The sequence below is a fragment of the Hirsutella rhossiliensis genome (genome assembly GCF_020360975.1).
Source record: "Hirsutella rhossiliensis strain HR02 chromosome Unknown scaffold00005, whole genome shotgun sequence".
Taxonomy (NCBI): Eukaryota; Fungi; Ascomycota; class Sordariomycetes; order Hypocreales; family Ophiocordycipitaceae; genus Hirsutella; species Hirsutella rhossiliensis.
In genome coordinates, this window is record NW_025408671.1 from 1,456,835 (window position 1) to 1,484,417 (window position 27,583).

Consider the following 27,583-nt stretch of genomic DNA (forward strand, 5'->3'; position numbering starts at 1 on the left):
CCACTACCTGCAAATTCAGCAGTATCAACCCTTAGATCTTGACATACTACAACCACCTTTTCATGAAATATCGAACACGTTAAGCTTCGGCTTCTTAAGTGCGGGTTCAAAGAGCTCGAGTCCCGTGATCATGTTTTACTCGCAGGCTTCCCATGTTTTCGTCTTCCCCCAGCATGCTTGTCGGGGGCTACCGATATGCTATACCGAACGGCTCCGCATTGCAAAGAAATCCCAAAGGTTCATGTTTTGCCCACGTAATTGATAACGTGCTCTGCCAAGGCCAGCTGCGCCTCTTTCTCTCTCGCTCTGGCATCAAATCGTCGTTTAAATGGGGCATCAACAAGCAACCCCACCCCAGAAACACGAGCAAGATACACAAACCTATTTGACAAAGGCCCAAGTTATCTATCCACCCACTTTCATTAACTGTACACCCAAAAAGTGGATTAACTGTGGCTGACGGCCGAAGAGGGCCGATACCGCCAATTTGTATGCACACATTCTCTACGATAAGTAGAGCCAGGTAGTAACAGTTCTCCTTCAACGATAAGGCACCCAAAATTGAAGCTATTCGTACTGCGCTTTCTATGCTGATGAGACTATTCTTTGGTGTTTACAACAGGCCTCCTTCTTCGAGTGCACTACGTGCCTGATCCGCTTCATCTAACTGTGATTCCAATTGATCCCATACATCCTCAAGGGCGGCATCGTCCGTGAGGCCGGCGACGAAGATGCAGTCTTGGGTCTCCCGCCGTACCGGCTGATCGTCATCATCAGAGACTGGCGTTTGACGCCCGGCTTGTTGATACGCCCGTTGCATCCGTGTGCCTGCCTCGTACGTATCGCCGTTTTCCTCGATGCCGCAGCCCTCGTTCCGTTGAAGTCATCGCGGCCGTTACCGTACCCGTCATCGCCGCTGGTGCCGTTGAGGAGGAGGCAGTCGTATAGCCTCAGCCCGCTAATGCCGTTCAGCGATCCCGTTGGGTGACGGCTCCCGCCGCGTTGTTCTTGACCGCCGTGACTCTTCGAGGTTGAGTGAGCCCTGGGGCGGCCCTTAGCCCTGATAACTTGTGGCTCGTATGGTGCCCGAGTAGGGCTTGTGCCCTGAGCGCTTGTATCGATCGGAATATACCAAAATGGGTCGAAGTCGTCGAGTGTAAGGAGGTATTGGTGTTGATAGACTCGAAGATTCGATGGCAGCACGGTAGCCCTCGACTAGTAGCCCAATTAAAGGACATTGACCTGGCGGCGGTTTGGCCCGTTGACTTCGGGGTCTAGAGGATCTTGCGATGCTCATCTATTAGTAGCTTTAACGCATATGACGATACTCGCTCGCGGATCGGCATATACGGCGCCTGTAGGAGAACGTTGATATCTTGTGGAGGTTTCGATTCTCTATCGCTGTGATCTGAGCAGCCTGATGGCCCCAGAAGCGTTCGAATCGTTGGAAAACGGTCGTCAAATCGCCCGTACAGGACCAAAGGAACTTCTTCATATGAGTGAAGTCCTCGACGATCGAGGTCGTTGTACGCCCGAAGTGGCGATATTGATTAACGAAACAAGATACAAACTTCTCCTTCCAAGGCGTTAGCCACGTATTGCAACAGTATTGTATAGCTGCAAGCGGGTGGCGGCCTGGTGTCTCAAATTGGCGTAAACGTTCGTTGAAGCTATTCACATCTTGTGACTTGACGATCTCGTTCCACTCTTGTAGAAACGCTTGGAATGCCGGGGCCCGTACGACTCGATTGCCGATTTTGATGCCTTAGGAAAAATTGCTTGCATTTCGCAACGACATTCTGGTTAATATGCCACGTGCAGAGAAGGTTAGTACTGTTTTGAAGCTCGCGAAAGCTATCTAACGCCTTAAGCAACGCAGTATCTCGGTCCGTGACAGTGACCCTTGAAATGGGATCGACTCTTCTCGCAAAGGACTAGCAGCAACGAGATAGCCCAATAGTAATGGGACTCGGTCTCGCCGTTCAAGAAGATAGAGGCAATAGAGAACGTTTTGTTATCTCGAGTGGCCGCGCAGATATTCAATAACGGCATATTGAATCGGTTCGTCTTGTAGGTACAGTCGAGGACGAGGACATCGTGATGCTGACGCCATCGATGGAAGGTAGCACGAGGCGCGAGAAATAGCCCAGTTAGCCGGCCCTGGGGATCACGACTATCTCGATGAAAGAAGTCGGACTTATCTAGCCGGTCGTAGAGAAACTGAAGAGGCGTACGGCCAGCTAGTTCTTCCTGACGGTGCCTAGCCAAGGCGTTACTCACGTCTTGAGCCGTGATACCGGCTAAACGAGGATCGTCGTGAACCAGGTCACGAAGCTCGCCAGCAATATCGGTCGGCCGGGTATTGTTATTAAACTTCCGGATAATGTCGTCGCGATACTTCTGGATAACAAGCGCCCGGTACTTCGGAAAGACCATCGGGTCATCAACAAGGCGATGATTGTGAACATCGTGAAGATAAGAGATAGTCCAGTAACCGCGTTTTTCCTTCAACGAGAGGCGAAATTCACAGTCTGTTTTCTGGGTTGCTGTATTGAGGCGACGACGAGAGATATGAGCAGCTTTATCCTTCCGATTTTCGTAGGGGCCGGCCTTGATACAACGAACAAGTGCAGACTTGCGTTGGCCAGCGTTATCCCGCTTCGATGTTCGAATGTGTAGGGCGTAGCCTCAGCCTCAGCAACGGTATCGGCGGCTTCCATCGCGGCCTGGAAGGTCGGGAATAGTGTCTTCGTAAGCGACTCCATGATTCGGGCTCGTAAGGGCAGAAAACGCGGTGCGAATAGCTTCAGTTTTGATGGTATTGCTGATAGTTACGGTTACAGGATGTTGTTACGCAAGCATCACGAACTGGCCAGCTGGCCGGCCGGAATGGGCGCACCAAAATTAGCGGCATCGGCACTGCGCCTGACCCAGCCACAGTTGATCCACTTTTTGGTGTACAGTTAATAAAAGGAGGTGTATAGATAATTGGGCCCTTTGACAAATTCATGGACGAACTGCGAGTGCGCCCTCCCGCCGCTTGAGCAGGGCCTGCATGTACGCTAAGGTCACAGACCCTCCCACTGGCTGGGAACAAAACACAGCATGAACCCCAGGGACTGGTTCGCGGAGATGCGTAAGATCCAGGGAATACCGGTGGGCGGAGTTACGCGATCAACAGGGAACATGGGATGTGACTGGTACACGTACGTAATGACGCAACATATTCAGTGCGCTTGCAGCAGCAGGACAAGCAGTGCCGAAGCTGACAGCCGTCACTTGGTACATGTGAGAGCGTCTATTTATGCCTCATAGAGAAAGCTGAGTCGAGTTAGATATTCCTATCTTAATTGGTAGCTAAACATGTATATCAACTCGTTTACGCAGAGTTCGGCTAAATTCCCACCGAATGGCGATGACCTAAATGGCATTACAACACACAATAAGATGAGGATCACACTCGAAGAACCTTACCAATAAAGGTGAGTCGCGAATGTGAGAGGTAGACTTGAATGTCTCACACCGGGCACTTTCAAGACGATGTGTTTAGGCAGACGCTGCATGTCTTTGCTACGTTTTGATTGATAATGTACTTTGGCTGTGAATGTAATGCTCTATGGACAGGGAATCTTCGAGGGCCCAGCCTCAACCAACCCAGTTGTTTGGAGTCCAATCTACCTAGCTTTGCGGTTAGAAGTTGAAAAAATACGAGGGTGATTCCAGTCACCTACAATATTGTTGGTCAGCTGCTGCAGGTCAGCAACGCCAAGGTTACCTGCGTCGAGGGCAATCTCGCGCTTCAGGAGGCTGATGGCCCTTTTCACCCCAGGCTTGCCGAAGATGTTGGCATACATGAAAGGGCGGCCGAGGCCGACGGCCTTGACGCCGAGCGAGAGAAGCATGAGTACATCCGCTCCGTAGCGGACGCCGCCGTCAGCGAAGACTTCAGTCTCGCTGAAGATGGATGGATCCTGCTGGTTGATCTCCAGCGCAACCTCAAGCGATGATGGGGCCCCGTCAAGCTGTCGGCCGCCGTGGTTGGAAAGAATGATGCCCGAGACGTTGTTCTGGACTGCTATGCGAGCGTCTTCGACCGTCATGATGCCCTTGAGAATGATGGGCAGATCGGTCATTGTTTTGAGCTTCTTGTAGAAATCCCACTGCAAACATGCTAGTGTCAGCCAGATATATGTAGCCAACAGCCCAGGGGCAGTAGAGTAAAGCGCATGAGCGGTAGTGCCAACATACAGTGAAGGAAGAATAATCCGAATCACTGCCGCCGGTTAGCCGAGACCTTCGTAGCCATGACAGGAAGCTAGACTTACGCAGATCCGACATCGAATCGTGCCGCGCGGTGGCGGTTTCCGTCAGCTGCGGAGTCGACCGTGAAGACGACAGCGGCCGCGTTTGCCTTTTTGGTAGCATCCAGAAGCGCTTGATTCTCGGTGTCGTTGGACGACAGGTACAGCTAGAGCGGGCTTAGCATAACGATATGGCTCCCTTGTGAAAGGACGCGGGCAGTTACCTGTTGAAATAGAACTTGATCGGAGCTCTTGGCCGCTGCAATTTCATCAATCGTCTTGGACGCATAGAGGGCCGGCTAAGGAGATTAAGGCCTTCAGTAACAAGTCCAACTGCAACCATCAGAGTATCATCCTACCATGTAGAGAATGTTCTCTTCGGCGGCGGCTTTGACAAAGTTCAATTCGGCTTCCGGGTGCCCCAATTCACCCCGTGCGCAAGGGCTGATGTAAAAGGGAGCCGAGAAGTTGTGGCCCAGGATCTTGGTTCTATCGATGACGTCAGGGCCTGAACAATTGGTGAACTAGAGAGTCAAGGGGCCGTACGGGAGAGTGGACTCGATGTTGGAAATGTCCCTCAGGACTCGAGGGCGAAGGCGATATCGACGGAAGACTTCGAGGTTGTTGCGATACGACCACTCACCAGCGGCGCCGTTGCGGTAGTATGTGTAGTTCCTGATGGGCAGATATTTCCGGGCAACTGCGTCAAAGTCCGGCAAGCTCACCATCTGCTCCACGTTGGGCAGCGACCCTGCGGTCAAGTTACTCAAAGCATCGTCGAATCCGGTGTCGGGCTCGTTGAGGAATGGTCGAGCGGCCAAGGCCGTGTTTGCCAAAGCCGAAAAGAGAATCTGAGTACGCATTTTAACGAGAGGTAGGCTGGGCAATGTCGGCTGGAGAGCTGTCTGAGGGAGCGTCCATGACGGCGAGCATGCTCGTCTTTTAAGCAGAATGTCGATGTCTGCATTGATATGACACCTACCTCTCTCAAATATCTTGCTCCAGCTACAAAATGTCTGTCGTGGGGTAAAAAGCTCGACCTCTCCTCGCAGCCAAGAGGTAGTTGTTTTCGGACATAGAAACATCCCACTTATACCGGTATTTCGGTCGCATGAACGGTCCGCCACGAGTCCAAGCCCCCGCCAAGAGGACTGTGCTGTCAGCATCTCGCACGAGTAATGCTTTCTAGAAGCCCGCAATTGGCATATTAAGGGTGTTTATTAGCGGGCTTCCTATGCCAATCTCCCATGTGGACATGTCGTCTGGTGTACGCGTACCCCCGGGATTGGTAAACCCCTGAGGCTGCCTCGTTTCCGTTAAGCGGGATGACGAGTCAGAGAGCATGGTGGCCCTCCAAGAGGATTCCATTGACAGTAAGCTCGAAAAAGCTTACGCGGATACATGTGGCGCTCTCTCCTCGAGACAGGAAACATGTGCTTCCGACTATAGTAAGTATAGTAAGGGTATTCGTCTCGTCTCGTCTCGCGTCCCCGGTTTGCGCCAACAAGGCAAATCGCGACTTCATCGTTGTCTATCCAGGCCTCCGAGTAGCGCATTTTTGGCGGGATCAAATAAAACCGAAGGATAGGAGAGACCGTCCAGGGGAGGCCGAAGGCGGCGCCGCTGGAAAGCAATGCGAACAGGCGTTGCAAGGGGCCCAAACGACAAGCGTCCGGCAGGCTTTCCCCGGTCTGCGCCGGTGATCGAAGGTAACAAGCCCTCTTTACCCACATGCAACGATTCATCTCAAGTTGTCGAGAATACGCACCGGACGGTCGGCCTAACGGTCGGGACTCAGGGATGAAGACACTTGGGATCGTCACGTCATACCCACGGGAGACTGGGTCGGCAATATCAAGCAGGTGCGGATCTCGGCGTGGATGATAGATGTACAGCTAGCTCATAGCCTTCGGCCCCGAAGGCGTAAAATGAAAGGGCGTCAACGCCAGCCCCAGTCTCTCCCAAGCCTTCTCCGGACGTCTGCCCCCTCCTTTCACAGCTGTTCTCCATTCTTCGAACGGGAGAAACCCGGCCCAGGCATCCATGCCACCTCGCTCGTCTACAGTTCCCCAGTTAAAACATTGCCCTCGAGGCTGCACTTCGCCTTCGCCCCTGAGAAAGAGAGACCCTTCTATCCAAGCATAATCTCCCGTTACATTCTTCACTTTGTGCACTGAACGAGAGACAGCTTTCTCGTCTCGGGTGCGCGCTAAGGGAAGTTCGCCGCACTCTTCTCCGCCAACGTCGCAGCGTGAGTAATTCGTAGCTTCATGTTTGTTTACATCCGGCAGCAGCAGGCTTCTCAGTCGTCACCGTGTCCAGCTTGGAGCGGAACGCAAGCTACCCCTGGCGGACCAATACAACGAACACTACAACTCCACGGCGTCAGCCTCCGCTTGGCGAAGCACCTCGGCCACGGCGTCCAACCCCAAGGCCTCGGCGCGCTGCAAGGCCGTCTCCCCCTCGGTCGTCGGCGTGACTGGGCTGGCCCCGGCATCAATGAGCGCCCGTATAACCGCCACGCCCCTTTGCGACATCTGGTCCAGCAAATCCGGTTGCAGTTCCGGCCAGAGCGGCGGAAGATGCGATTTCGGCCCCTGGGTGACTGCGCAGTGCAGCGGTGTCTCGCCAGCAGCTGTTTGTGCAGCGACACTGGCCCCGGCTCCAAGGAGCAGCCGTGTCTCTTCTTCCCACCCCCCGGCTGCCGCGAAATGGAGCGGCATCTTCCCGTCATCAGTGGTTGCTGACACGTCGGCTCCCTTGTCAAGCAGCAGCTGCGTCCCCTGCTCCCATCCTTTCGTTGCTGCAATATGCAACGGTGTCTTGCCGTTGGGAGTTCTCGCCATGACATCGGCCCCGGCGTTGAGGATGAGGCGCGTGGTGTTCTCAAGCCGCTGGGCAACCGCATAATGGAGTGCCACCTCTCCGTCGCTGTTCGTCGCCGAGACATCCGCGCCAGCCTCCAGCAACAGCCGCGCGCTGTTCCGCGAGCCTTGGTTCTCCACGGGAATGGACGCTACGAGATGCAAAGCCGTCTCGCTGTCTCCAGTTGCCTCCCTCACATCGGCTCCGGCTTTCAGCAGAGCGGTAATGGCGTTTTCACCCCCTCGACCTGCCGCGAGATGGAGCGCCGTCTTTCCGTCTTGGTTCGCTTTCGTCAAGTCGGCGCCGGCATCCAGGAGCACTGAAACTGCTATTCCATCTCCCGCGGCGGCTGCACGATGCAACGGTGTCTCCCCTTGGGCAGTGACGGCAGATACATCAGCGCCGGTATCGAGCAGCAGCTGTAGCTTCCCTCGATCCCCTTGGCCCCAAGTGACAGCCTCGTGCAGCGGTGTTTCTCCATTGTTCGATCTTGCCGAGATGTCTGCTCCAACATCGAGAAGTCGCTGCACCACATCTCTGGACTCCCATGCCGCGGCTCGATGCAGGGCCGTCTCTCTACCATAGCCTGTTGCCGAGACATCGGCTCCAGCATCAAGCAGCTGGGCCACTACCGCAAGACCGCCGCTTACCGAGGACAGCAATGGCGAGTCGCCGTTGTTGTCCACCGCATGGACGCTGGCTTTGGCATCGAGGAGAAGCCTGACGACGGCTGCGTGCCCGCGGAGGCCGGCACCGTGTAGCGCTGTGCTTCCATAGCAATTTGGCGCCGAAACATTAACCCCGAAGTCGATGAGAAGCCTGACAACGGCTTCATGCCCAAACATAGCCGCCACGTGCAGAGGCGTCTCTTGGTCGAAGTTGACGGCAGAAACATTGGCTCCGGCGTCGAGGAGTAGGCGTGTGGCTGCTTCCGACCCGTCAATCGCCGCGGTATGCAGCGCCGTAACTCCGTCAACACTTGCCATCGTGGCCTGGGAGCCGGCGTCATGTAAGTCCACCGTCCCCGATCCTTCACCGGCGCAGCCAGGTTCTGGAAACGCGACCATGTCAGGCGGCGTCGGCGTTCGCGTATGAGCGGCCTGAGGAAGTGTCCGCAGAAGTGACGACCACGCCAAGTACAAGATGGAGACGGCGACAAAGGCTGTGAAAGCGACTCGCAGTAATACCGCAAACATGACCCCTGCTCTGATCGCTACTGATGGATTTTAAGCTTGAATATGCACGAGTCGAGGCTGGACCTGACGATACACGAATGTGGAGTCTCGTGAGTCAGTTGGTTAGTAGCTCAGTTACGGACAATAATGCCACGCTTGCTATGGCCGTCACGTTTGAGTTGAAGCTGGTGAAGCAGACTGTGTGAAAAGAGGAGCTCACTGGTTCAATGCCGAGCACAGGGGCTGGTTAGTTGCATAATGCCCGACATACATCGTGCATGGATGCAACCCCGGCTTTGTTTGAAGCTTGACCAACTTAAGCAAAACACGGCCTCCTTGGCACTCCGCATTTTCGGCGTATCCCCGATTGGAATCCTTGTCAGACTACCGAGCTCCCCGAGATCGTGCCTGCGAAAATGACTTTGACTTTGTAGCTCCGGGATGGACGGCCTATGTGCAAGGGGTCATGAGCTGGGACTCGGAATTAGAGCAGGAAGAAAAACCATCGTATTATAGCGGTACGCTGCCCTAAGGGTATCCATTCTTCTGCCCATAAAGGGCCTCGCTTTATCCCAAGTTCTCCAATCCCAAGACTGAACCTCCAGACGCCATGCCAACAACCCGGATTTCACCTGCGCATTTTCAGAACAGACCAAGCCAGCAGACGGTAGACAAATATAATGGCTATTGTAATGCCCACGTTTCTAGCAAGGCTTCGCTTGCCAGAAATGTCGTAGTAGTCGAGGACTGCTTGTCCGGCAATCTTGCACTGGTCGGCGAGAGGTGAGTTGTAAATGCAGCGGCACCCATTCTCGCAAGATATTACCCGATCCTTGAACTCGTTGGCCATCAAGCCCTGGAAAACGTACTTTTGATGGTTCAAGTGGTAGACGGCATTTTTGTAAAAACGGTTGATCATCGTCGGAGGGACCATGAAGCCGCTGTTTGTCGCGAAAAGGGCGCTGGCAAACGCATATAGAGAAAGTGAAGTGATGAAACTATTGAAAATGGCAGCCAGAAGTACAACGACCGACTCTGCTGCCAAAAGGTCAAGAAAGATCCACATAATCGAGGTGAGAAAGGCTGCGGTTGTCGGTTGGAAGTTGATGGCCCAATATACCACCACTGAATAAGTACAGGCAAAGGTGAAGATGTACGGAATCCCAATGAGAGAGTTGGCAATGATGAACTCGGTCGGACCGTATAATCCACTTCCCCTCTCCTTCGTGTACTGGTGGTGGTCTTCGAGAAATGCCGGGGTATACGCAATCGATATAAAGGGAACGAGCGTGGTGCCGGCAAAGAGAGCAATGATGTAGGACTGAATTGAAGACTGTCCCGAGTCGAGACGGAGCCAGACGGTGCCTGACAGTAGAGCTATGACGGCGAATAGGACGAGACGGGTCCCATACGCCATCACATCGCGGTGGCTTTTAATAAAGTTGCGATGGAGGAGCGTTAGAGTCAGACTCCACTTGCTGGGCCTCTTATCGACGAACTTGAGCTTGATGTTGCCACTGGTCGAAGTCCCCGTCACCGGCAAGGCGCTGCAAACTTCTTTGTATTGCGGCGAGCGTTCCCAAGCCTCATGCAGCTCACCAAGGCGCTTCTCAGCCGCCGCCCTGTCCTCGGCAAAATCGATGTTGACGAGATCGAGGAGATGTTCGGAAGGGTTGACGTTGCTTTGGATTTGGATGCCAGTGGACTCATAGTACGGTACGAAGCCATCCATGGAGCCAAAGTAATGCATCTTGCCGCCAGTCAAGAGCATCAGCTTGTCGAAAAGACCAAAGGTTTTGGCCGAGGGTTGGTGGATGGAGATGATCACGATGAGATTGTTTTGCTTGGCGACAGATTTGAGGTAGCTGACGACTTTGTAGCTCGCGGCCGAATCGAGGCCGCTCGTGGGCTCATCGAGAAAAAGTATCTTCGGGCAGGTGATGAGCTGAGACACGACGCTGACTCGACGCTTCTCGCCGACCGAGATGCCATGGCGAAGCGACGTGCCGATGAGCGTGTTGGCCTGCTCCGTCAGGCCGAAGGAATGGAGAAGTGAATCGATTCGGTTATCGCGGACATGGCGGGGAAGGGAACTAACGGGCGAAATCGTATGAGCTCGCCAAATCACATCTCGAGGGGAGCACCATGGGCTCAAGGAGCATTCTTACGCAGAGCAAGCCAGGCGCGAGGCGAACTCAACGCTCTCCCGAGCCGTGAGAGAGCCGATGAAAGCGTCTTCATGCTCAACGAAACACGACGCTCTCTTGAAGTCTGAGCGCGACACGAAGCTTGAGTTGACCAGAATTTCCGACTCAATCTTTTTGGCCTTGATGGGTTTGTCGGCCAAAACGCTGAGCAACGTAGTCTTGCCACAGCCAGAGGGACCCACGATGGCGCAAATCTCGCCTGGTTACAGGTCAGCATTGGGGGTATACCAAGCGTGAACGTGGGAACCCAGTCCTGACGCACCAGCCTTGACCGTTCCGCATACATCATCAACAATGGTCCGGTTGGTCGTGGTGGTTTTGTCCTCGACTGTCACCGTGACCCCTTTCCAGGTGATGTCCTTGACAGACGAGTTGAAAAGATAACCGTTCCCCTCACAACCTTTCTCCAGGTCTTGCTCGCTGGCGGGAGTAGAGTAAGGCATTGGCAATTGTTTGCAGGGTCGAACAGATGAGGTGAGGACGACAGGCAGCCGTCTTCTGGCCAACAAGGGAATGTGTCCTTTTGCTGGACGGTGTGGAGCAGGGGATTCGCTTCTTGACAGGACCTACTATTCTCAATCTGAACTGGCTTCGGCCATGTATTGACTCTATATATACACTGTTTGGAAAATGGCATTGGTGAATATGACCTCATAGAGAGGAATCCCGAGGGTAAATCGATCATCTAGCCATTGCTGTGCATGACGATTGGCAACTCCCAGTACGAGATTGTGTAACTGCCCGTATGCACGTCTTGCCCTCCTGGGGCCCCGGCTATGTTGTAATACGTAACTAATATGACCCTGAGGCCTAGGGGTCTCGACTTCCTTCCTTATGTGAGACTAGACGTGACCCGTTATGCGACCCTGCACCCGTAGATCTGACAAGATTGCACCCCACGTGTCATTTCTGGTGCCCCTTGCATCGGAATGTTTGCCCTGAAGCTTGACGGCTTGAACACTTGAGCCGATTGCCAAGGCCTGCCTCTTATGTGGTCGAACCACGATCGAGTTTGCCGCCCGTCATCTCTGGTTTCTGCTTGCGTCCATGCAGCCCTGGGAGAATGTGAGGCTTAAAGTTTGGTCTATACTTGCATGTGCTTCCTGCGAAGCCGTATCGTCTCCCTTTCCTCTGTCATCCCAATTTGTGCACGCGAGACACATGCGAGGAGGTTATCAATTTTGGCGGGTCAAGACTTGATATCTCCTCTTCTTTCTTTTCCTACCCTAGCTGCTGGCTGCTACATCTTGTCTGTTGCCTCGACGGGTGAGGCTTGCTACGCGCGTCTCTGGGTGTGAGCGCTCGCCCGTGTGACATGTTTCGGGAAAGGGGGAACAAGGCGTGTTGTCCAAATCAATCTTCTGCAGGAGGCTTGCGCCTCGTGCGCATGACACCTCGTTGTCACATACAATCGTTGGAATGACTTGGGTAAAGGTGCACACAATGACGCCACGACATTTGCAAGGTTCTTGTTTACTCACGAGGGCCATTAAGATTGAAGTTGCGCTTCTACAGCTCGCCACGTTGCACTCGATGTCGATTTACGCACGTCATTTCCTGCGGAAGGGCTTAGTTTGAGGAGAGGACGCTTCAGAGCATCCTAATTCCTGCTATGTGTTTCTTACCAATGTCACCTAAACTGCTGCGGTTGACGAAGTAATGCCCTTATTGCACCAACAGATCGCTCGACTCGGTTTCCATCAATGAGTCTATAACAGAAGACTTCTGGAGGGGGGGTGGGATACGGGCCTAACTTGACAGGGCGCGGCGTTCGTCCTTGCGCCACTGCCTAGTTTTGGCTCGGGCCGCGCCGCTTCGGCTCGCTGTGTCCCGGGCTCGAGCTCACTCTCATGCCATGGCTTTACGCCGTAGCAAGTAAACGTGAATGGTCCGGAAGACGGAGTGCCTGACGCGGGATTGGACGCCTCTTGGTGCGTGCTAGGCATATTGGCCTCCCGCGCCACCGATTCACCCTTCCATGCCACCCTAGGTAACCCGGATAAGCGGTGCCCGGCATTCCTTGCAGGGCTGGGCGAGAGAAACATGAATACGCCCGTGACGTTATTCCCGGGTAGAAGCTCCCGATGACCTGGCGTCAAGGAGGCGGAAGCACCACGAAGACAAGGAAGTGCTGGATTGTCGAGGCATGCAATAAGGGGCAAGTATTCTCATATCAGCATCAAGATCAGGCGACGACACAGGACTCAAGACACAGTATCTTTGCCATGCGTATTTCGCAAAGAATCGAGTTCCTGTTGGTAACGCGTGAAAGCCTTCACCCCCTCTCATCCAAGCGTACCTCGGGTCCGCGAACGAGCCGTTGCACACATGGTTCAAGCCGCCAATGCACATGGGTTCGGACCGGTCAATGAAGCCCGGGTGGCGTAGGCATCGAGGCGGATTACGTATTTGCGCATGTGAGCTGTGCCGCACACTACGAAGCACATGCACCGTGGTAGGCTCGAGAACATTGTCCCTTTAGCCGCCAGGCAAGATAGGTTTTGGGTGATTGAAGACATGCATGTAGCCGCAAAGCAGGCCGTGTGCGTCGCGAAGTCCAGCAGCCTAACCGATGCTGTCGCACTGCTATGTTGCACGACGAATCTCGATACCTGGCGCAGATCGGATGGCACCGGGGCCGCACGGAGGAGCCTTGATAGACCAGCAGAACCCCTGACGGAGGTGCCGCCACGTTTGTTATCTGGTTCGATAGGGCTTGTGCGGGAGCCAACGTCGAGTGCAGTTGTCATTGAACGCGCATACATGACATGTGCAAAGCGCATAACAAAAAGCAGTCGACGTTCAACCAAGGAGGTCACGTGGCGCCGTCTCTCTGGTCCTCGGTGGATCGGGCCCCGAGGGTTCCCAAACCCACACAGTACGTACCCCTCGGTGTGCAGTTGCTTGACCGAAAATGTCCACCGTCTCGCTTCACCCGACGAGACTCTTGCCTTGCTCCCGTCTCTGAAGCCATCACATCTCTTCTACCGCCATGGCAAGTCCCAGTCCAGTCCTGTCCCCCACCAGAACAATGCTAACACTGACCACCGCCGCCCATCCAGGCTCCTGTCGCCCCGCCATCATCAGCGCCCTCGGCCCGCGCCCGTCGCCTCGCCCGCATCTCAGGCGCAATTCACCCGCTCGCGCCCCCAAAGACCTTTCGTTCCGATGCCGCCGTCACGGACTACTTCCTCTCCACCAAGCGCGACAAGCGCCTCATCAAGCACTCGTCCTTTCTCGCCCGCGTCGCCTCTTCTTCTTCCTCGTCCCGCATCACCAAGCCCCGGAGCCAGAACCGCTCCCGCCGCCCCAACAACAAGCTCAAGACGTCCCTTCAAGGGCTCGCCGATGCCCTCCCCAGCTTGCAGGACGAAGACGAGGGAGCTGACGAGGACCGCCGCGGCGAACTGCGACACAAGGTCCGCCACCGGAGCATCAAGAGCAAGCCCGGTGCCCTGAAGCGCAAGGAGATGGTCGTCAAGGGTGAGATGGAGCGGTTCGGCGTCAGCATGGCCCGCCTGTCTGGCGCTACCCCGTCGTCTTCTACACCCTCACTCCGTGGTGGCCAGGCCCAAGCGGACGGTAACGGTAGCCGCCAGGCGCCGCAGGATTCGGCCCCTCCGCAGCAACCGCCGGCCGTGGCAGGTCGATGGGCCGCCCTGCGCGGATACATCTCTGCCACCATGGAGCAAGCCCCGGCCTTTGTCGGCAAGAGCTAAGACGCAGATGCACCTGCCCATGTACACTGCTTGACTGCAGAGACACGATTGACAGAGACACGATTGACAGAGACACGATTGACACGGGCTACGAATCATTCATTAACCATGCCTTTCAGTGTATATACCCGTTTTCGGGAGTTGAGGAGTTTGTTGGCAGGGAAAATTTGTCAAGGCAAAGTCGTGCAGAGGCACCTACTACATGCAGAGTCACCTCATCTCACTCGAGGTCGAAGCAGCTGAATTCCAAGTCGTTTGCTAAAGCACACAATTGTCATTGAACTCATCGTCTCATTTTCTCGCCTGTATGCCACGGGTATCCTCAAAGCTCCCCTCGCCAAACTCTCTCCCCCCCTTCCGCAGCTCATGCGTAAACGCTAAGCGCCAGAGGCTTCAATCAATTCGTATCAGTCAATAGTGGCGACGTCGCCTGTCTTCTCATTGGGCGGCCGCTGTCCGGAAATGTGGTTTGGGCACTCGTTGCCAGTCCGTTGTGGCCTCAACATGATCTCTCCAACGCCTCGCAAGAAAACAAACAAATATGAGGGCAAAACGCACGTCTTGAATGAAGCAAAAATGCGGCCAGGAGAAAGCAAAAAAAGCGGAGAGAGATAGTCACTCGCAAGAAATGGGTCGTTGCTGCTTGTTTTCTGCGGTCGGCCTCTTCAGAACCCAAGTCGTGCCAGTTTCTGGGCTCTGGTTTCCATCGGAACACGCTGCATCCACAACCCGTTGTTCGAGCTGGACGCAGTCGAGGCCAGCTTGCTCTTCGTCGACCTTGCAGAAGTCATGGCCTTGGGCGTCTTCTTGGGTGCCTGCTTGCGCATGGTTCTTTTCTTCGCAACAGACGTGGCTGAATTGTGGCAAATGCGAGCGGCTCTGCCCGATTTGAGATTTTTCTGGCCCTTGACGGCAGCCTTGCGCCCGGCGGCGTCGAAGGAAGAAGACGTTGGAGCACAAGGGTCGACATTCAACGTCTCGTTACCTTGAGCACCCGGGGCCTTGCCGGGTACGCCCCGAGCCTTCATGCGCAGACGGAAGTGGCGCTTTCTCTGGATCCTCGGCGAGGGGCATTCACCGCACTTGAACTTGCGCATGGCCGACTTGGGCAGTCTTGCCTCGAGGCGGCGGGCCTCCACCTCTCGCACAAGCCGTTCAAAAGCCGCGGCCGAGCCGTATCGGGCCGATCTCTATTCGATCCGAGGTGGCGTCTTGTCGGTAAATGGGCTCGAGCTTCTCCTGTGGTGTCCCCGGTTAGCCGCTGTGCACTGCATGCCGAAGGTTGGCTTGGAGCGGATACTCACGATCTTCGGCGCTCGCCCTCCTTGCGGAGGTTCTCAATGATGCGAAGCATCTCCTTGCGGCCGCCGTGGCTGTCCACTATCTTGCCCGCCATGCTCATGGAGATCTTCTCGCGGGCATTAACGCAGAGAAGGCGCTTGATGAGGAGATGGCGCATCAGGAGGCAGACGTAGACGCCACAGTCACTCCCGTTTTCCTGCTGCGGCGAGTCCTGGAGGTTGATGAAGCGGAAGGGGCGGCCGAGCATCTCGGCGAGCTTGCGCGTAGCAAGGTTTGCTTCGGAGAAGTTGGAGCCACCGAGCGAATCGTAGTGGAAGGCGAGGCCGTCAATAACGGAGACGAGCAGTAGGGACCAGTGGCTGCCGCCCTCTGCGACGCTGACATTGCGATTGTCGTTGATGGGCAGGAAGATGTGGGTGACCTTTGTAAAGTCGGGCAGGGCGGCGCGGACAAGGCGGCTATCGGGCTCCTTCATGAGGAGGAACGTCATGCTAGGACGGAGGAGGACGATATGGGCTTGCGGGTAGCGAGCCAGCGTCTCTCGCTCGAGGTATTCCTCCCAGAAGGCAATGTTATTGTCCGTGAGCCAGTCGTGCTTGAGAGCCTTGACGTCTTCGACGGTCAATAGGACATCATAGTAGCTAAGGTACGGCTTTTCGGGGGAGAGCTGCGTCGCAAGATTGTCAGGGGCACAGAAGCAACAATATGTAGGCATTGAGGAATTGTCAAACTAACCGCATCGCCGAAGTGGCGGGCAACACGCTGGCGGAAGGGCATCTTGTACTCGTGCTCACGATCCGGGCCTCGCCGGTGCCTCGTGAGGGCACGGGGGGGGACGCGGCCGAAGATGTCGGCGGCGGAGGCGGTGCCGAATGCAAGGGTTGTCGTGGTGCTCAAAGACGCAACGAGGCGGCGCGATCAAGTCGTGCCAGAGGGGTTGCTCGAGGTCAAGAAGCAGCAGCAGCGGATGACAAGTCGGCGTACAAGGGGAAATGCGGGGGATGGGAGGTGAAGCTTGCACCATGAGACGATTTGATATGTGCCTGAAAGTGTGGAGCCGTATAAAGCAGGATCGTGTCTGAAACGGTTGACGGCGTTTGATCAGCGGCGATGGAAGAGTGAGGCTGGTGTCAATCAAGACTCACGATGCCGACAATAAAGGGAAAAGATGGGGAATGGAGGAGAAAGAGGAGAAAAAAGAGCGAAATGAGAGGCGCGGCGCGGGGTGCGTATTGAGCCCGCCACTAATAATACCAGCTAGACGACAATGGGAACCTTGGACTATTGTGGAGGTACTCTATGGGTGTTAAGGGTGTCGAGAGGGACACCGGGCCGCGTCTAACAGAATCGGGGTACATGTCGTCGACTCTCTTGCGCGGTACTCCGTACAGTGCATGACGAGATTACTTTCTTCTTTTCCGGGTCGAGACCGCCATCTTCCAGGTCCTACGGGGAAGTACTTACTGCAAGGCTGGCCTGTGAATTACTTGCTTGCTTGCTCGTGACACCTCTGCCTGGATGGGCACAGACATATGATTAGGCGGCAACGCCCGTGATGGATGGGTGGGAAAACAGAACATATTGCGGGGCCTTTTTAGGCGGGGCTCACCGATGATAAACATGTTACCTCTCTCACAGAGGCGTGAAGTGGTCTTCGTGCTCGGTCCGTCTGCGCCAGGGGTCCATGGCCCTCTGTGCAATCAGCTTTTTTTGGTGGGACAGGAAATGACGCGACGACGGATAAGTTACGGTAGCGCATGACAGTGCTCATCTGGGGCAGGTAATTAATTAATTACTGTAGATCTACAGAGTAATACCACCGTGTCTCTTCTCCATTCAACCTGCATCATCTAATTCATCATGACCATTGTCTTGGGGCCCTCCACCGCTGCTCGGCCGGGAGAGGGAGACGCGCGCCACGTCATGGCACCAAGCCCGGCTGCAGGCAGACGGTCGGGAGCTGTGTGCTTGTTTGTTGCTGGAATTTTCGCTGCCTCTTCGAGGTTTCCGAGAGATAAAAGGGCAGACTTGTTAGAGGGTACAAACTGCCAAGCGAGGCCCCTTATGTAAGCGCCCCATGTCGGCTGACTGCTTCCCCCTCTGCAGCCCGCGCGAGAGTCCGAGATTCGTCAACACCTCCACTCCAAGCCTCAATTACGCCCCCCTCGTCATGGCGGCTGAGCATCCCGGCCACGCGGAGCCTCGTCAGACTGGAAGTCGTCGCTGTTCTCGACATGCCGCCCCGAGTCTCGGACGTCCAACGCCAGCGCCACAGGTGATGCCTCCCATCGGCAACTTTTTGCCGGACCCTGGGCAAGTCCCATCTCGCGGGAGAATGCAGAGAGACACGGGCGTCAATGTTACGTCATGCGCCTCTGGACCCTTTTGCCCCCCCGTTGCCGTCATTGTCAGTCTCCGGGTTTGACTCACTCACGCCATGGCCTGCGAACCCCAGAGCTGGCATTCTCTCCCTCCCTACCAGAGTCCCGACGCCGACGGCTTCGACAAGAAGCTCCGAGGCGCATGCCATTGCGGGACCATCGTCTACTGGCTTAGCCGCGACAAGCCCCTCGCTTCCAAGTTCTGCCACTGCCAAGACTGCAGGACCCTTCACGGTAAGCCCGCAGTCTCGCTGCTCCGACGTCCCGCCAATTGACCCTTGGCCAGGCGCCCCTTTTCAATGGGCCGCCATTTTCCACAAGTCGGACATGGCCTTTGAGACGGGCACTCGTGGCCTGCGCTTCTACAACTCGGCCACCCGCCGTGCCGAGCACGCTCTGCCGTGCAAGGTCACCTGTGCCAACTGCGGCACTCTCATCATGGACGAGGGCAGGAACATGGTGCTGCTCTTCCCGACCTTGCTGGCCTTGAGTACCCAAGAGCAGCGGCAGAACTTTCAAGTCCAGTCAGTCGACCAACGGCTTCCTCTTGAAAATGAAAGAGAAAGCCCTTGCCCAATACGCTCGGCCGTATGCACTGCTGGGGCTGACGCTCGGCACAGGTGTCATCTCTTTTATCCGCAGCGCGTCGTCGATATCCCAGACAGCCTACCCAAGTGGGAGGGTCTGGATCACCAGTCGCGCCTCCTGCCACAAGACTCAGGTGCCGGACGAGTCTTCAGCTAACCGCGTGACACTCCCAGCACACGCCTTGTGGAATTGCATTGCGAGAGGACTTCATGGCAAGATTGGTGATGATAAATGATGTAATCGCTTGGCCTTACTTGCCAACTATCTTACCCCGATTTCGGCCAAGTTGCACCGCGGACCCATGGCTCAACCTGCATTGTCGTTGTCTGACTTATTGAGATGACAACTGGATGAGTGCCAGTTGTACACGACTCGCTTTGTTTCGTTGCCTCTGATAGCGACTGACAAGGCCAGCTTTTTGATCGACAATGTCTCTCGACGGGCTGTACGGAATATCATGCGACTTGGTGTTTCACCGTGGTGCCGACGTCCGGCCTGTCACTTTGCGCGCTCAATTAGCACACGGCCGTATTCGTCCATTCGATTCTCCAGCAGAGCCTTTGGATCCTTTCATCCTGCCTGTCGCTCACCCTGTTGAATCAAGCAACAGTCTTTTCATGTACCGTTGAGCCTGTTTGTTCAATCTCCAATAGCAATAACATGCTTTGCGCACACGTCAGCGGCATCAATCACTTGTTCCCACGCAAAAGTTGCTTTTCTCATGAATTAATCAGGAGTCATCGCTGCAAGGAACGCGGCACATTCGGCCGATTAGGCTGCCTTGTGGCAGAGGGCAGTATCGGCAGTATCGGCACTTGATTGCCGATCCAGGCAGTGTTTTTGCCTTACCCAGCAAGGGAGGGAAAAAACGCGCCACCCTCTATTCGTACACCAAGATCTCCAGTGCAAGACGTCGTGTATGGGGGGCATGTTGTCTTTACACCGCATGCTCGGGATGACTAGGTATTTGAACATATTCGGCCCAAGTGGCTCGTCGAATACCAATGCCTGTTTCAGTTGGCGTCCCGGCTTGCTACCTGCCTCAGCCACTCGTCGTCTCACGGCAGCGCCCATTCCATTAGGGTTTTGTGCCTTCGACCCAGCCGGGCGTCACCATACTCTCTGCAGTCTAGCTCGAAGGGGGAATCGGCAGCTAACCCCCGACCTAGACCGCAGACCTCTGTAACCCCTTGTTTATCTTTCCTGACGTTCCCGCAGGGGAGAGAGATTGTATCTCCATTTGAGAGTCCCCTGATGTCTAATAAGTCGTCTTCTCCCTGATTATGTCAACCTCAACGCCCAACCCGTTTCCTCCTGGAACTCTCTCTCTCTCTCTCTCTCCTCCCCCCTCAATAGGTCGGCTCGCCGGCGGGACGACGACCCTTGCGTTCAACAGCCAACGGCAGCATCATGTCCGACTACGAGCCCAGCCGCCCGACTGCCGACAAGCTTCGGTTTCTCAAGAGCCCGGTCGTGGAGCACGGCGACGGCGACGCAGAGGCCCGGAGCCTCCAACGCCTCCAATCCGAAGCCTCCAACGACTCCCCCAAGAGCAGCGACGACTATGGAGCCGGCGGCGGTCTTCCGGATTTCGTGCGAGTCCGTCTCTCCCCGGCTTCGTGTCTGTGGCGTCGGCCCACGCTAACCGTCGCACGCCGCCTCTTTGCAGCATGCCGAACCGACCCTCCTCGAGGTCTTTTTTGACCTCTTCTTCGCCGCCAATTACAACGTCTTTTCCGACAATCAAGAAGTCACCAGCCATTCCAGGTTCAAGGCCTATTTTGGCTACTTTTTGTAATTGCTCCCTTTCCGACTTCTGCCTTCCCGTGACGACAAGCTGCTGACATTCATGCACCCCAAGCCTACTATGGGTAACATGGCTTCTCGTCACCCTCTTCGACGTTCGATACGTCACCGACAGCATCTTTGGTAGGTACTCACCACCAGCAATTCGCCAGCGTTTGGTGGCTGACCGACGACATACATAGCTCGCCTAACGAGAGCCATACAACTCGGCGTTTTGGTCGGCTTCACGATAGTTGCTCCCAAGTTCAATCCGACGAACCAGCATGCGGACACGATGCAGACAATGTGTGCGTCCTCCTACGGCTGCGGTTCCAAAGAACGTCGAAACTTCCCAAGACTGACCATCTCTAGCCCTCATCCTCATGGTCTCCCGCGCGTGTCTGGCGGCCGAGTACGGTGCCACACTATGGCATATCAGACGATTCAAGGAGGCTCGCCTGCCCATCTATTTACAGATCGCCGTTCATCTCGTATCGGGAATCATCTACTTGGGCATCTCCTTTGGTTTTAAGCGGGGGGAGAGAAGAGACATTTTTATCGCTTGGTACTTGGTCTCGGGGGCCGAGGCGATACTTACCATCCTCCTATCCAACTTTTATACGGTCCTTAGCTTTACCAGGACGCATCTCATTAAACGGCTTACGCTTTTAACCGTCATCATCATCGGCGACGGCATCATTCAAGTGGCGAGGGAAGTGGTAACGATTGTTAAGAACCCAGACGCATGGGGTAAGCAGCTCTTGCGTCGCAGCTCCAGTACCGAGCACCGCTAACTCACTAATAGACAGAGTAACGATTGGACTCGTCACGTCTGCGACTGCGACCATCTACTTCATCTTCCTCGTCTACTTCGACTGGCTGCGGTCCTCCTTCTACCTCCCCCCCTTACGGCAGCAGCTCTGGATGATGATGCATCTCCCGTTTCACCTCTCGCTTATCTTGTTCACTCAAGGCTTCACGCAGTTTCTGATATGGTCCAAGATTGTCGACGTCATCAACACGGTGAGCGTAGGCCTAAGCCGTGGCAACGTCGAGTGGCTTTACACCGCCACAAGCGCGCAGGTCCAAGAGCGCATGAACCTCAGCGCGCTGCTCTTCTTCAGGGACTTTCCTCCTAAGATCCCGAGCACGTGGATCACGGTCAACGACGCGCTTGCCAACATTACCCAGATCCCCGATGCATTTTGGCCCGATCTCGCCAACTACTATAAGACGAACGACGTGAGCGCCTTAAAGGACACGGATGTTCAGGCCACCGAGATCTTCTCCAACGTCCTGCAGGCGACAATGTCGTCTATGGCCAACGCGCTGTTTGCGACGTTTGGCATGGATTTCGAAAGCGAAGTTACCAACAAGAACCCCCGGGTCGATGAGGAGATTAGGGGGGGCGGGTTCCAGGGCGAGGTTCAGGACACGACCTGGGACCGTTACAAGTTGGTGGTATGTCTGGTTCTGCGGGACACTTGGGCTCCTTTCTGGCCTGTCCTGTCGGGCACAATATGGAGCTGCTGCTAACATGTGGCAGTTTGCTTACACATACGTCGCTGCCGGCTGCACCCTGCTGTCCATGATCATCCTCGCCATCGTTGCGCGGACCACGCGGTTCAAGGCGTGGCCGATTGTTCGCCTCACCATCATCTTTCTCTTGGCGCTGGGCACCAGCCTTACCGCCATCCTCTTCTTCAACCCTACCGAAGCCTTTAACTTTTTGCTGACGCTCTGGGTTCTGCCGACTATAACGTTTCTGTGGGCTATTGTGCTGGTCATCACCCACATCAACGGAGAAAACTTTGGACGCCACGTGCCCCTTTTCAATCGCCGACGGCGGCCGTACAGCGCGCCGTCTTGTCCCGCGTCCCCGACCGGCAATTGGGACGACCGTGGACTGAGAGATATCAAGGAACAGAGGGGCATGAGGGGCGATAATTAGACCCGGTCAAGTCTGCGCGAAAGGCGTCGACATGCATAGCCCAGTGGAGTTTTGGGACTTTCACTATTGGATGTATACTTTTAATCAGGACAAGACACAGGGGATCTGGCTCGCTGCCTGTCGTATTTATACAATTTGCAAGCTTCTTGACGCAAGCTCTGTCCGGCTCCAAGTCCAATCAGCGTATCCTTAGGTCTGTTGTCGCCGACGGATCTCAGTCAAGCCACTGTTCGTGTTGGGCGTAGGATGCCTATGCGGTCTTCGAGGAACTCATTCTATCCATAAACATACTCGCTCACTGGCACAATAAAGTCGATGACGATGACTCGGGGTGTCAATAGCAAGTCAAATCTCGAAAACGAAACCGTGTCCCCCATGTCACAGTAGTGTTCCTTGCCCCAGCAGACTGCGAAGCCAGCGCAGCGACGAGCATGCCGTTCTCCCAGAAACGTGCTCCTCTCGCTCGGCTCCTTTCCCAGCGCCGGAGACAGCCTGGCATTCAAACGCGGGCACCATGCGCTCCGGCAGATGCATGGGCACCGCCTCGTCGCGCTGCTTGGGCTACTCGTCCTGCTCAAGGCTCGGCTGGGGGGCTTCTCGGCGCTGGTCTTGGGCGGCACCTTGGCTTTGTCTGCTGTCTTGACAATGTCGCCGACGGACGTGTTTACGTCGGGCGTCTTGGGCGCCTCCACCTGGACCGCGTCGAGCGCCGGGTCGGCCTATCTTTGTCGGCCTTTGCGCTCTTCGGATCGGGTTGCGCCAGTCCGCCCCTTGCTGCCGGCCTTGGGCCCCTTGCGCACCACCTTGGTCGTCTAAAGGCCCGCCGTGCGACCTTGAGCGTCCGCGCAACCGGAGCTCGGGAGATTCGGATCGCGGCGCTTGCCGCTCAACGGCGGCGAGTCACAGCGGCAGACGCAACCTGTACCAGTCATGATACGAGTCCTTCCGCAGCTAGTCATCAGGAGGCTCCCTCCTTGGCCCATCTACTCCCAGCTCATCATGGTTCTGTCCGGCCATCCAGCCCACTACCGGGGGGCAGAGCAGACCACCCAGTGCCGAAACCGCCCCCTCCTCGTCGGTCTCCTTGAGCGTCGTGCCCGCGTCATTCATATCTGGCGAGGCAAGGGGCCTGCTACGGTTGAGCATACCCAGAGCAGGCACCGGAGTCCGGCGAGGAGAACAAGTTGCCGCGGGAGGGGATCATGTCGAGAATGCTGGGAGCTTCGGCTCGAGCTTTATTGACGAGATGCCGGTATCAGAACCCGGCGCCGGAGCCCGTTTAGATGAGCGTGCCAACAATGAAGACATGACACGGCGAGCCAGCGACCTTTCATGCTTGTAATCGATGACGTTGACGACAGGGCTCTGACTTATTAAGAGGGTCTCGCGAACTGTTACGCTATCCTCGCTTCCCACTCTCACCATCTATTTCTTGAAACGACGGCGAAGAAACCTATCAAGCATGACGAAATCTGCCACAGCTAGTTGCTCCTCAGATACGCCATTTGGATTGCGACTCGTAAGCATCCAGGCCATGGACTAAAGGTCCGGGCCTGTAGCTCAACTAGGAAAGACAAGAGTTGGCCAGATCGGGCTGACTGAATAGCGAGGCAATCCGTCACATCAGCTGACCGGCCTGCCGTCTTCTTCCTCGCCTTCATGAGGAGCTAATAGTGCAAGCCCAACGCCTTCCCACACCTCACGCTCGTTGCCAGCGGCGCAGGCATCACGCCCGGTTTCCATCTTGCCCAAGGCATCCTGCGAAGCCCGGACGACCACACCGCCGTGACGCTCGTATTTATGACCAAGAAGTACTCCTCGAGGCCGAGTTGGACGGCTACTAGCGGCGCTTCCCGGGGCGACTCGGGGCTGTGTGCGTCAAGAGTAATCCAGTCCGAGAAGGTCGCGTGACAAAGGAACCCCTGAGCGAGGGTTTGCCCATAGTGGCTCAGGATGAGAAAACCAAAAATCGTATGGACCGCTGGCGATGGAGAAGAGTCTAGGGGCATATGGGTCGATCAAGGGCGAGCTGCAAGCGCAGGGGTTTCGAAAGGATCAGCATCACACGTTTTGAGGGCTTTAAGGCTATGTGAAGAGTAAGCGGGTGGTATAACAACCTCGAAATAAACACTCTGCTCCAGCTTGGCCGAGAGTTGTGGCGGATCAGGAACATGCACAGGTGCTACACATGTCATGTCGAGATTCGCTTTCTGCGTTGGGCTGATGCTCTCGGCGCCTACAACTTAAAGACGCTGCTAACCATTGGCCATTTTAAAGTAAACACAAAGAGAGACGAGGCGTTGCTTTCAGATTCCGTTTGTGACATGCTCGTTTCCTAGTTGAAGCAAACAGATGCGACACGAGGCCAGCCGCCTTCAGAGAAACCGCTGTTTCTTGCTCATGAGGTCGCCCCTCCTCCCGCGAGGAAGAAGTGTGCCCTGGCCTCACCCAGAGATCCCACCTCCCTCCAGCAGCTGACGATGCAGGGCCTGTAAGCTCTTCGTCGCCCGTTCGTACATCGCTAGTCGCTCCGCCGTGTCCCGCTCAAACTCTCGAATGTCAGGCTCCCTCAGCCGACTGTCGTTGGACACTGTGCTCTTGGCCTGCTGAACAACATCTCGAAACTTGGCGGCGTCGACTGCCAGGGTTTCGAGCAATACCTTGCGCTCCTGACTCTGGCGATTGCCTATCTTGTCGATGCACCCAGCGGTCTTGGTGCGGTATACGTCTGCAATATTGTGACCTGCTTCTTCCTTTGACCTCAACTGCTTCACCATGGCCTGTTACGTCGTCAGTATCGCGGGTAAAGCTCCAGAACTGTGCTACTCACGTCAACCAATTGGTGCAGCCGTTGGGGCAGATTGTCGGATGGGTTTGATCTCGGGCCGGCCTGCAAGTTTTCGACTTCGTCGCGGCAATCTTTCGTCGAGGAATTTGTCGCATCGTGACGGCGCAAATGCTCGTCGGAGTGGGTGCCGTTATCTTGAAGGCTAGCAAGTATCTGCGCATGAACATGCCCATAGAGACCTTCCATTGAATCCGTTACTGGGTCTCGGTGATGAACCAGTCGATGGGTTTCCATGTCACCAATTCCGTCGCCGACGCGCCACCTATGCTGTATCCGATTTGGTCCCCCGCTCGAAGCGTCTCGCGCTGTTGGTTGTGAGTGTTGTTTCCGAGGAGGCTCGACGGATGGGCCCTGTTTGTTTGGCTTTGGGTCTCCAGGCCCCTCAAAGACATTTGGGTCTCGGCGCGGCGCTTGGCGATGGACCGGCAGCGGACTCCCCTGAGCGCTGACACTGAAGTTCCGGATGGCTGTCCTGGGGGCCTGGGGCTGAGTCCTTCTCGGACGATGGTTTTCTTGCTTTGCAGGGCTGGTTTCTTTCGGTGAAGAGTTGATGGCAGCAGTGTGCAGCCCGCGCCCTCTCAAGTCCTGGCTCGTTTCGATATTCACATCAAGGGGGCCAAGGACCTCGCCGCGCTCTACAACCTCTGTCCTGCGGATGTACTTGGGAGCTCTGCGTTCGGCTGGTTGGGAAGCTACCGCACGTTCTGGGATCGCGGCGGCCGCGGGGAAGTCATCAGACGATGAAACGGCTGGGAGCAGCTCGCCATCTCTTGTTGGAGAGTGCGTTGAACCGACGCTTGGGAGGATTGCACAATCGGCTGTGCTATGGAGAGGCACCCAATCGCTCACAGATGATGCACCTGAATCGCTGTCGCTGTCGTTGTCGCTCGAAAGAACAATAGGATCGGGGCTCTTGACAGGGATTGGCAGGTCGGGTTTGGGACGTGGCGAGGCCTTGGGCGGCTTTGCAATTTGCTTTGCTCTCGTCGCTTGCTGCTTGAACGGGGCCGAGGACTTGCCAGGATCGGGATGCTGCTTAGATGTGTCCACAAGTGACGTTTGCTGCTGCTCCTTGGCCTCAGCTGTCTTTGCCTTCTTCTTCGGCTGTGAGCATTTCCCAGCACCTCTTTTTCGGGGCACCGTGGCCTGAGGGCTCGAAGGCTGAGCCGAGTCTCTGAGCGCGCTGACGATCGGCATGCGTGGTCTCTGAGGCGCCTTGGCCTTGGAACGGGTCTGGGGCTTGATCTTAGGGCGGGCTTGGGGCTCCATGAGCTGCTGGCTGATCTCGTCGAACTGGAGAGGCGGCTTCGGGCGCTGCTTGGGCTTTTTTCTTTTGTCGCCTTGGGTCAGCGTGTTTGTCGCTTTTGTTGCTTCCGATGGAGGGTTGCCGACATCGATTGCTACATCCCGCTTGGCTTGTTGGGCGCCAGCACAGCCTGCTTGACGAGGTTGCGACTTTTGGTTCCGGGTTTTCTGGTCCTGGACCAGATCGCGACTCGGGCTAGCTATCGGGGCAGGAGAGTCGTCAGGAGCTCGTCGGCCTTGAGCGATCGGCTTCTCTCGTATCTTTCGCCTGTTGGTCTCTTGATGCGGAAAGAGTGCCGACACGGACAGACCGGCACCCGGCAAGCTCGCGGGACTCGCCTCTACCTCGGGGCTACGACGGGGACGGACATTGGCGGGCGATGGAGTGGCATCGTAGATGTTGTCGATTGGAAGATGCGTGTGACTGTGGTTGAGCTGGGGTCGCTGAGTGCTCTCCTGGAGACGCATGGCGGGAGAAGGGCCCGGCGCGCTGTCATCGCCAAAGTCGAAGAGGTCCTTGACTGGGTCACCGAGCTCAACAGGCGAGCTGCGGCGCGTGGTCGAAGCGGTTTCGGAGAAATCAACCTTGTTCGTCGAAGCCGGCAACCCCGCGGACTCTATTGTGGCTGGAGGGCCGCTGGGCAAAGGTGCGGTATCCGGCAGCTTGTCTCTGCCAGATCCGGGAGTTGAAAGAGGGGGAAGCGACTCGTCTGCATCAAATTGCCAAGCTGCCGTTGGGGTCTCGCCAGGGTGCAATGGAGAGCTTCGCCTTGCAAGAGACTCGGTTTCGGACCATTGAAAGCTGCTGCGACGTCGGTTCTCCGGAAGGGCAGATTGCAAATCTTCGAGCCCAGCAAAGGCCAAGTCATCAAACCCATCGTCGTATCTCTCTGGCTCGGCCCAAGACCGAGGGCCTTGTCCCCGAGGAGTGTTGGCTGGGTGGGTTTGGTCACGCTGCACAGCCGGGGGGTGATCTGCCTGGTCATGGTGACTGGTCGGCGTGGTCTCCAGCTCTCCAAACTGGGTCGGCAGCCGCTGCACGCGTGCACGAGTGGCCGCTTTCGCACGCGTTTTGACAGGCATAATGGCGGGTGAGGCGACGTTGCGCCTTGAACGAGTCACTTGAGTTCTTTCCAAGTCAACGTCAGCAGCTATC

The 27,583-nt window shown here is 55.9% G+C and overlaps 8 protein-coding genes across 8 annotated transcripts; 3 read left to right on the plus strand and 5 right to left on the minus strand.

The window, feature by feature from the left end:
• Positions 1-3,645: 3,645 nt before the first annotated feature.
• Positions 3,646-5,164, minus strand: HRG_05311 (FMN-dependent dehydrogenase domain-containing protein; the record flags this gene model as incomplete). Its single annotated transcript, XM_044863782.1, has 7 exons — positions 3,646-3,678; positions 3,732-4,160; positions 4,249-4,273; positions 4,326-4,468; positions 4,526-4,600; positions 4,661-4,790; positions 4,848-5,164. The coding sequence occupies 7 exons, from the start codon at positions 5,162-5,164 to the stop codon at positions 3,646-3,648; spliced, it is 1,152 nt and encodes a 383-aa protein (XP_044720314.1).
• A 1,506-nt stretch (positions 5,165-6,670) lies between these two features.
• On the minus strand, positions 6,671-8,233 carry HRG_05312 (ankyrin repeats (many copies) domain-containing protein; the record flags this gene model as incomplete). Its single annotated transcript, XM_044863783.1, has 1 exon — positions 6,671-8,233. The coding sequence occupies one exon, from the start codon at positions 8,231-8,233 to the stop codon at positions 6,671-6,673; it is 1,563 nt and encodes a 520-aa protein (XP_044720315.1).
• A 736-nt stretch (positions 8,234-8,969) lies between these two features.
• On the minus strand, positions 8,970-10,991 carry HRG_05313 (ABC transporter domain-containing protein; the record flags this gene model as incomplete). The annotated part of the gene is made up of 5 exons (XM_044863784.1): positions 8,970-9,110; positions 9,168-9,303; positions 9,499-10,434; positions 10,510-10,747; positions 10,811-10,991. The coding sequence occupies 5 exons, from the start codon at positions 10,989-10,991 to the stop codon at positions 8,970-8,972; spliced, it is 1,632 nt and encodes a 543-aa protein (XP_044720316.1).
• Positions 10,992-13,540: 2,549 nt separating this feature from the next.
• HRG_05314 (ribosome biogenesis protein SLX9 domain-containing protein) lies at positions 13,541-14,267 on the plus strand (the record flags this gene model as incomplete). Its single annotated transcript, XM_044863785.1, has 3 exons — positions 13,541-13,558; positions 13,611-14,136; positions 14,194-14,267. 3 exons carry the CDS (start codon positions 13,541-13,543, stop codon positions 14,265-14,267), a joined length of 618 nt encoding a protein of 205 aa, XP_044720317.1.
• A 1,190-nt stretch (positions 14,268-15,457) lies between these two features.
• Positions 15,458-16,346, minus strand: HRG_05315 (Ulp1 protease family protein; the record flags this gene model as incomplete). The annotated part of the gene is made up of 3 exons (XM_044863786.1): positions 15,458-15,506; positions 15,572-16,236; positions 16,305-16,346. 3 exons carry the CDS (start codon positions 16,344-16,346, stop codon positions 15,458-15,460), a joined length of 756 nt encoding a protein of 251 aa, XP_044720318.1.
• Positions 16,347-18,006: 1,660 nt separating this feature from the next.
• Positions 18,007-18,694, plus strand: HRG_05316 (glutathione-dependent formaldehyde-activating enzyme domain-containing protein; the record flags this gene model as incomplete). Its single annotated transcript, XM_044863787.1, has 3 exons — positions 18,007-18,184; positions 18,237-18,474; positions 18,571-18,694. The coding sequence occupies 3 exons, from the start codon at positions 18,007-18,009 to the stop codon at positions 18,692-18,694; spliced, it is 540 nt and encodes a 179-aa protein (XP_044720319.1).
• A 1,254-nt stretch (positions 18,695-19,948) lies between these two features.
• HRG_05317 (Low temperature requirement A) lies at positions 19,949-22,274 on the plus strand (the record flags this gene model as incomplete). Its single annotated transcript, XM_044863788.1, has 7 exons — positions 19,949-20,137; positions 20,208-20,332; positions 20,400-20,467; positions 20,527-20,631; positions 20,696-21,073; positions 21,129-21,784; positions 21,870-22,274. 7 exons carry the CDS (start codon positions 19,949-19,951, stop codon positions 22,272-22,274), a joined length of 1,926 nt encoding a protein of 641 aa, XP_044720320.1.
• Positions 22,275-24,718: 2,444 nt separating this feature from the next.
• Positions 24,719-26,895, minus strand: HRG_05318 (uncharacterized protein; the record flags this gene model as incomplete). Its single annotated transcript, XM_044863789.1, has 5 exons — positions 24,719-25,054; positions 25,105-25,264; positions 25,321-25,573; positions 25,983-26,627; positions 26,739-26,895. The coding sequence occupies 5 exons, from the start codon at positions 26,893-26,895 to the stop codon at positions 24,719-24,721; spliced, it is 1,551 nt and encodes a 516-aa protein (XP_044720321.1).
• Between the last annotated feature and the right edge of the window lie 688 nt (positions 26,896-27,583).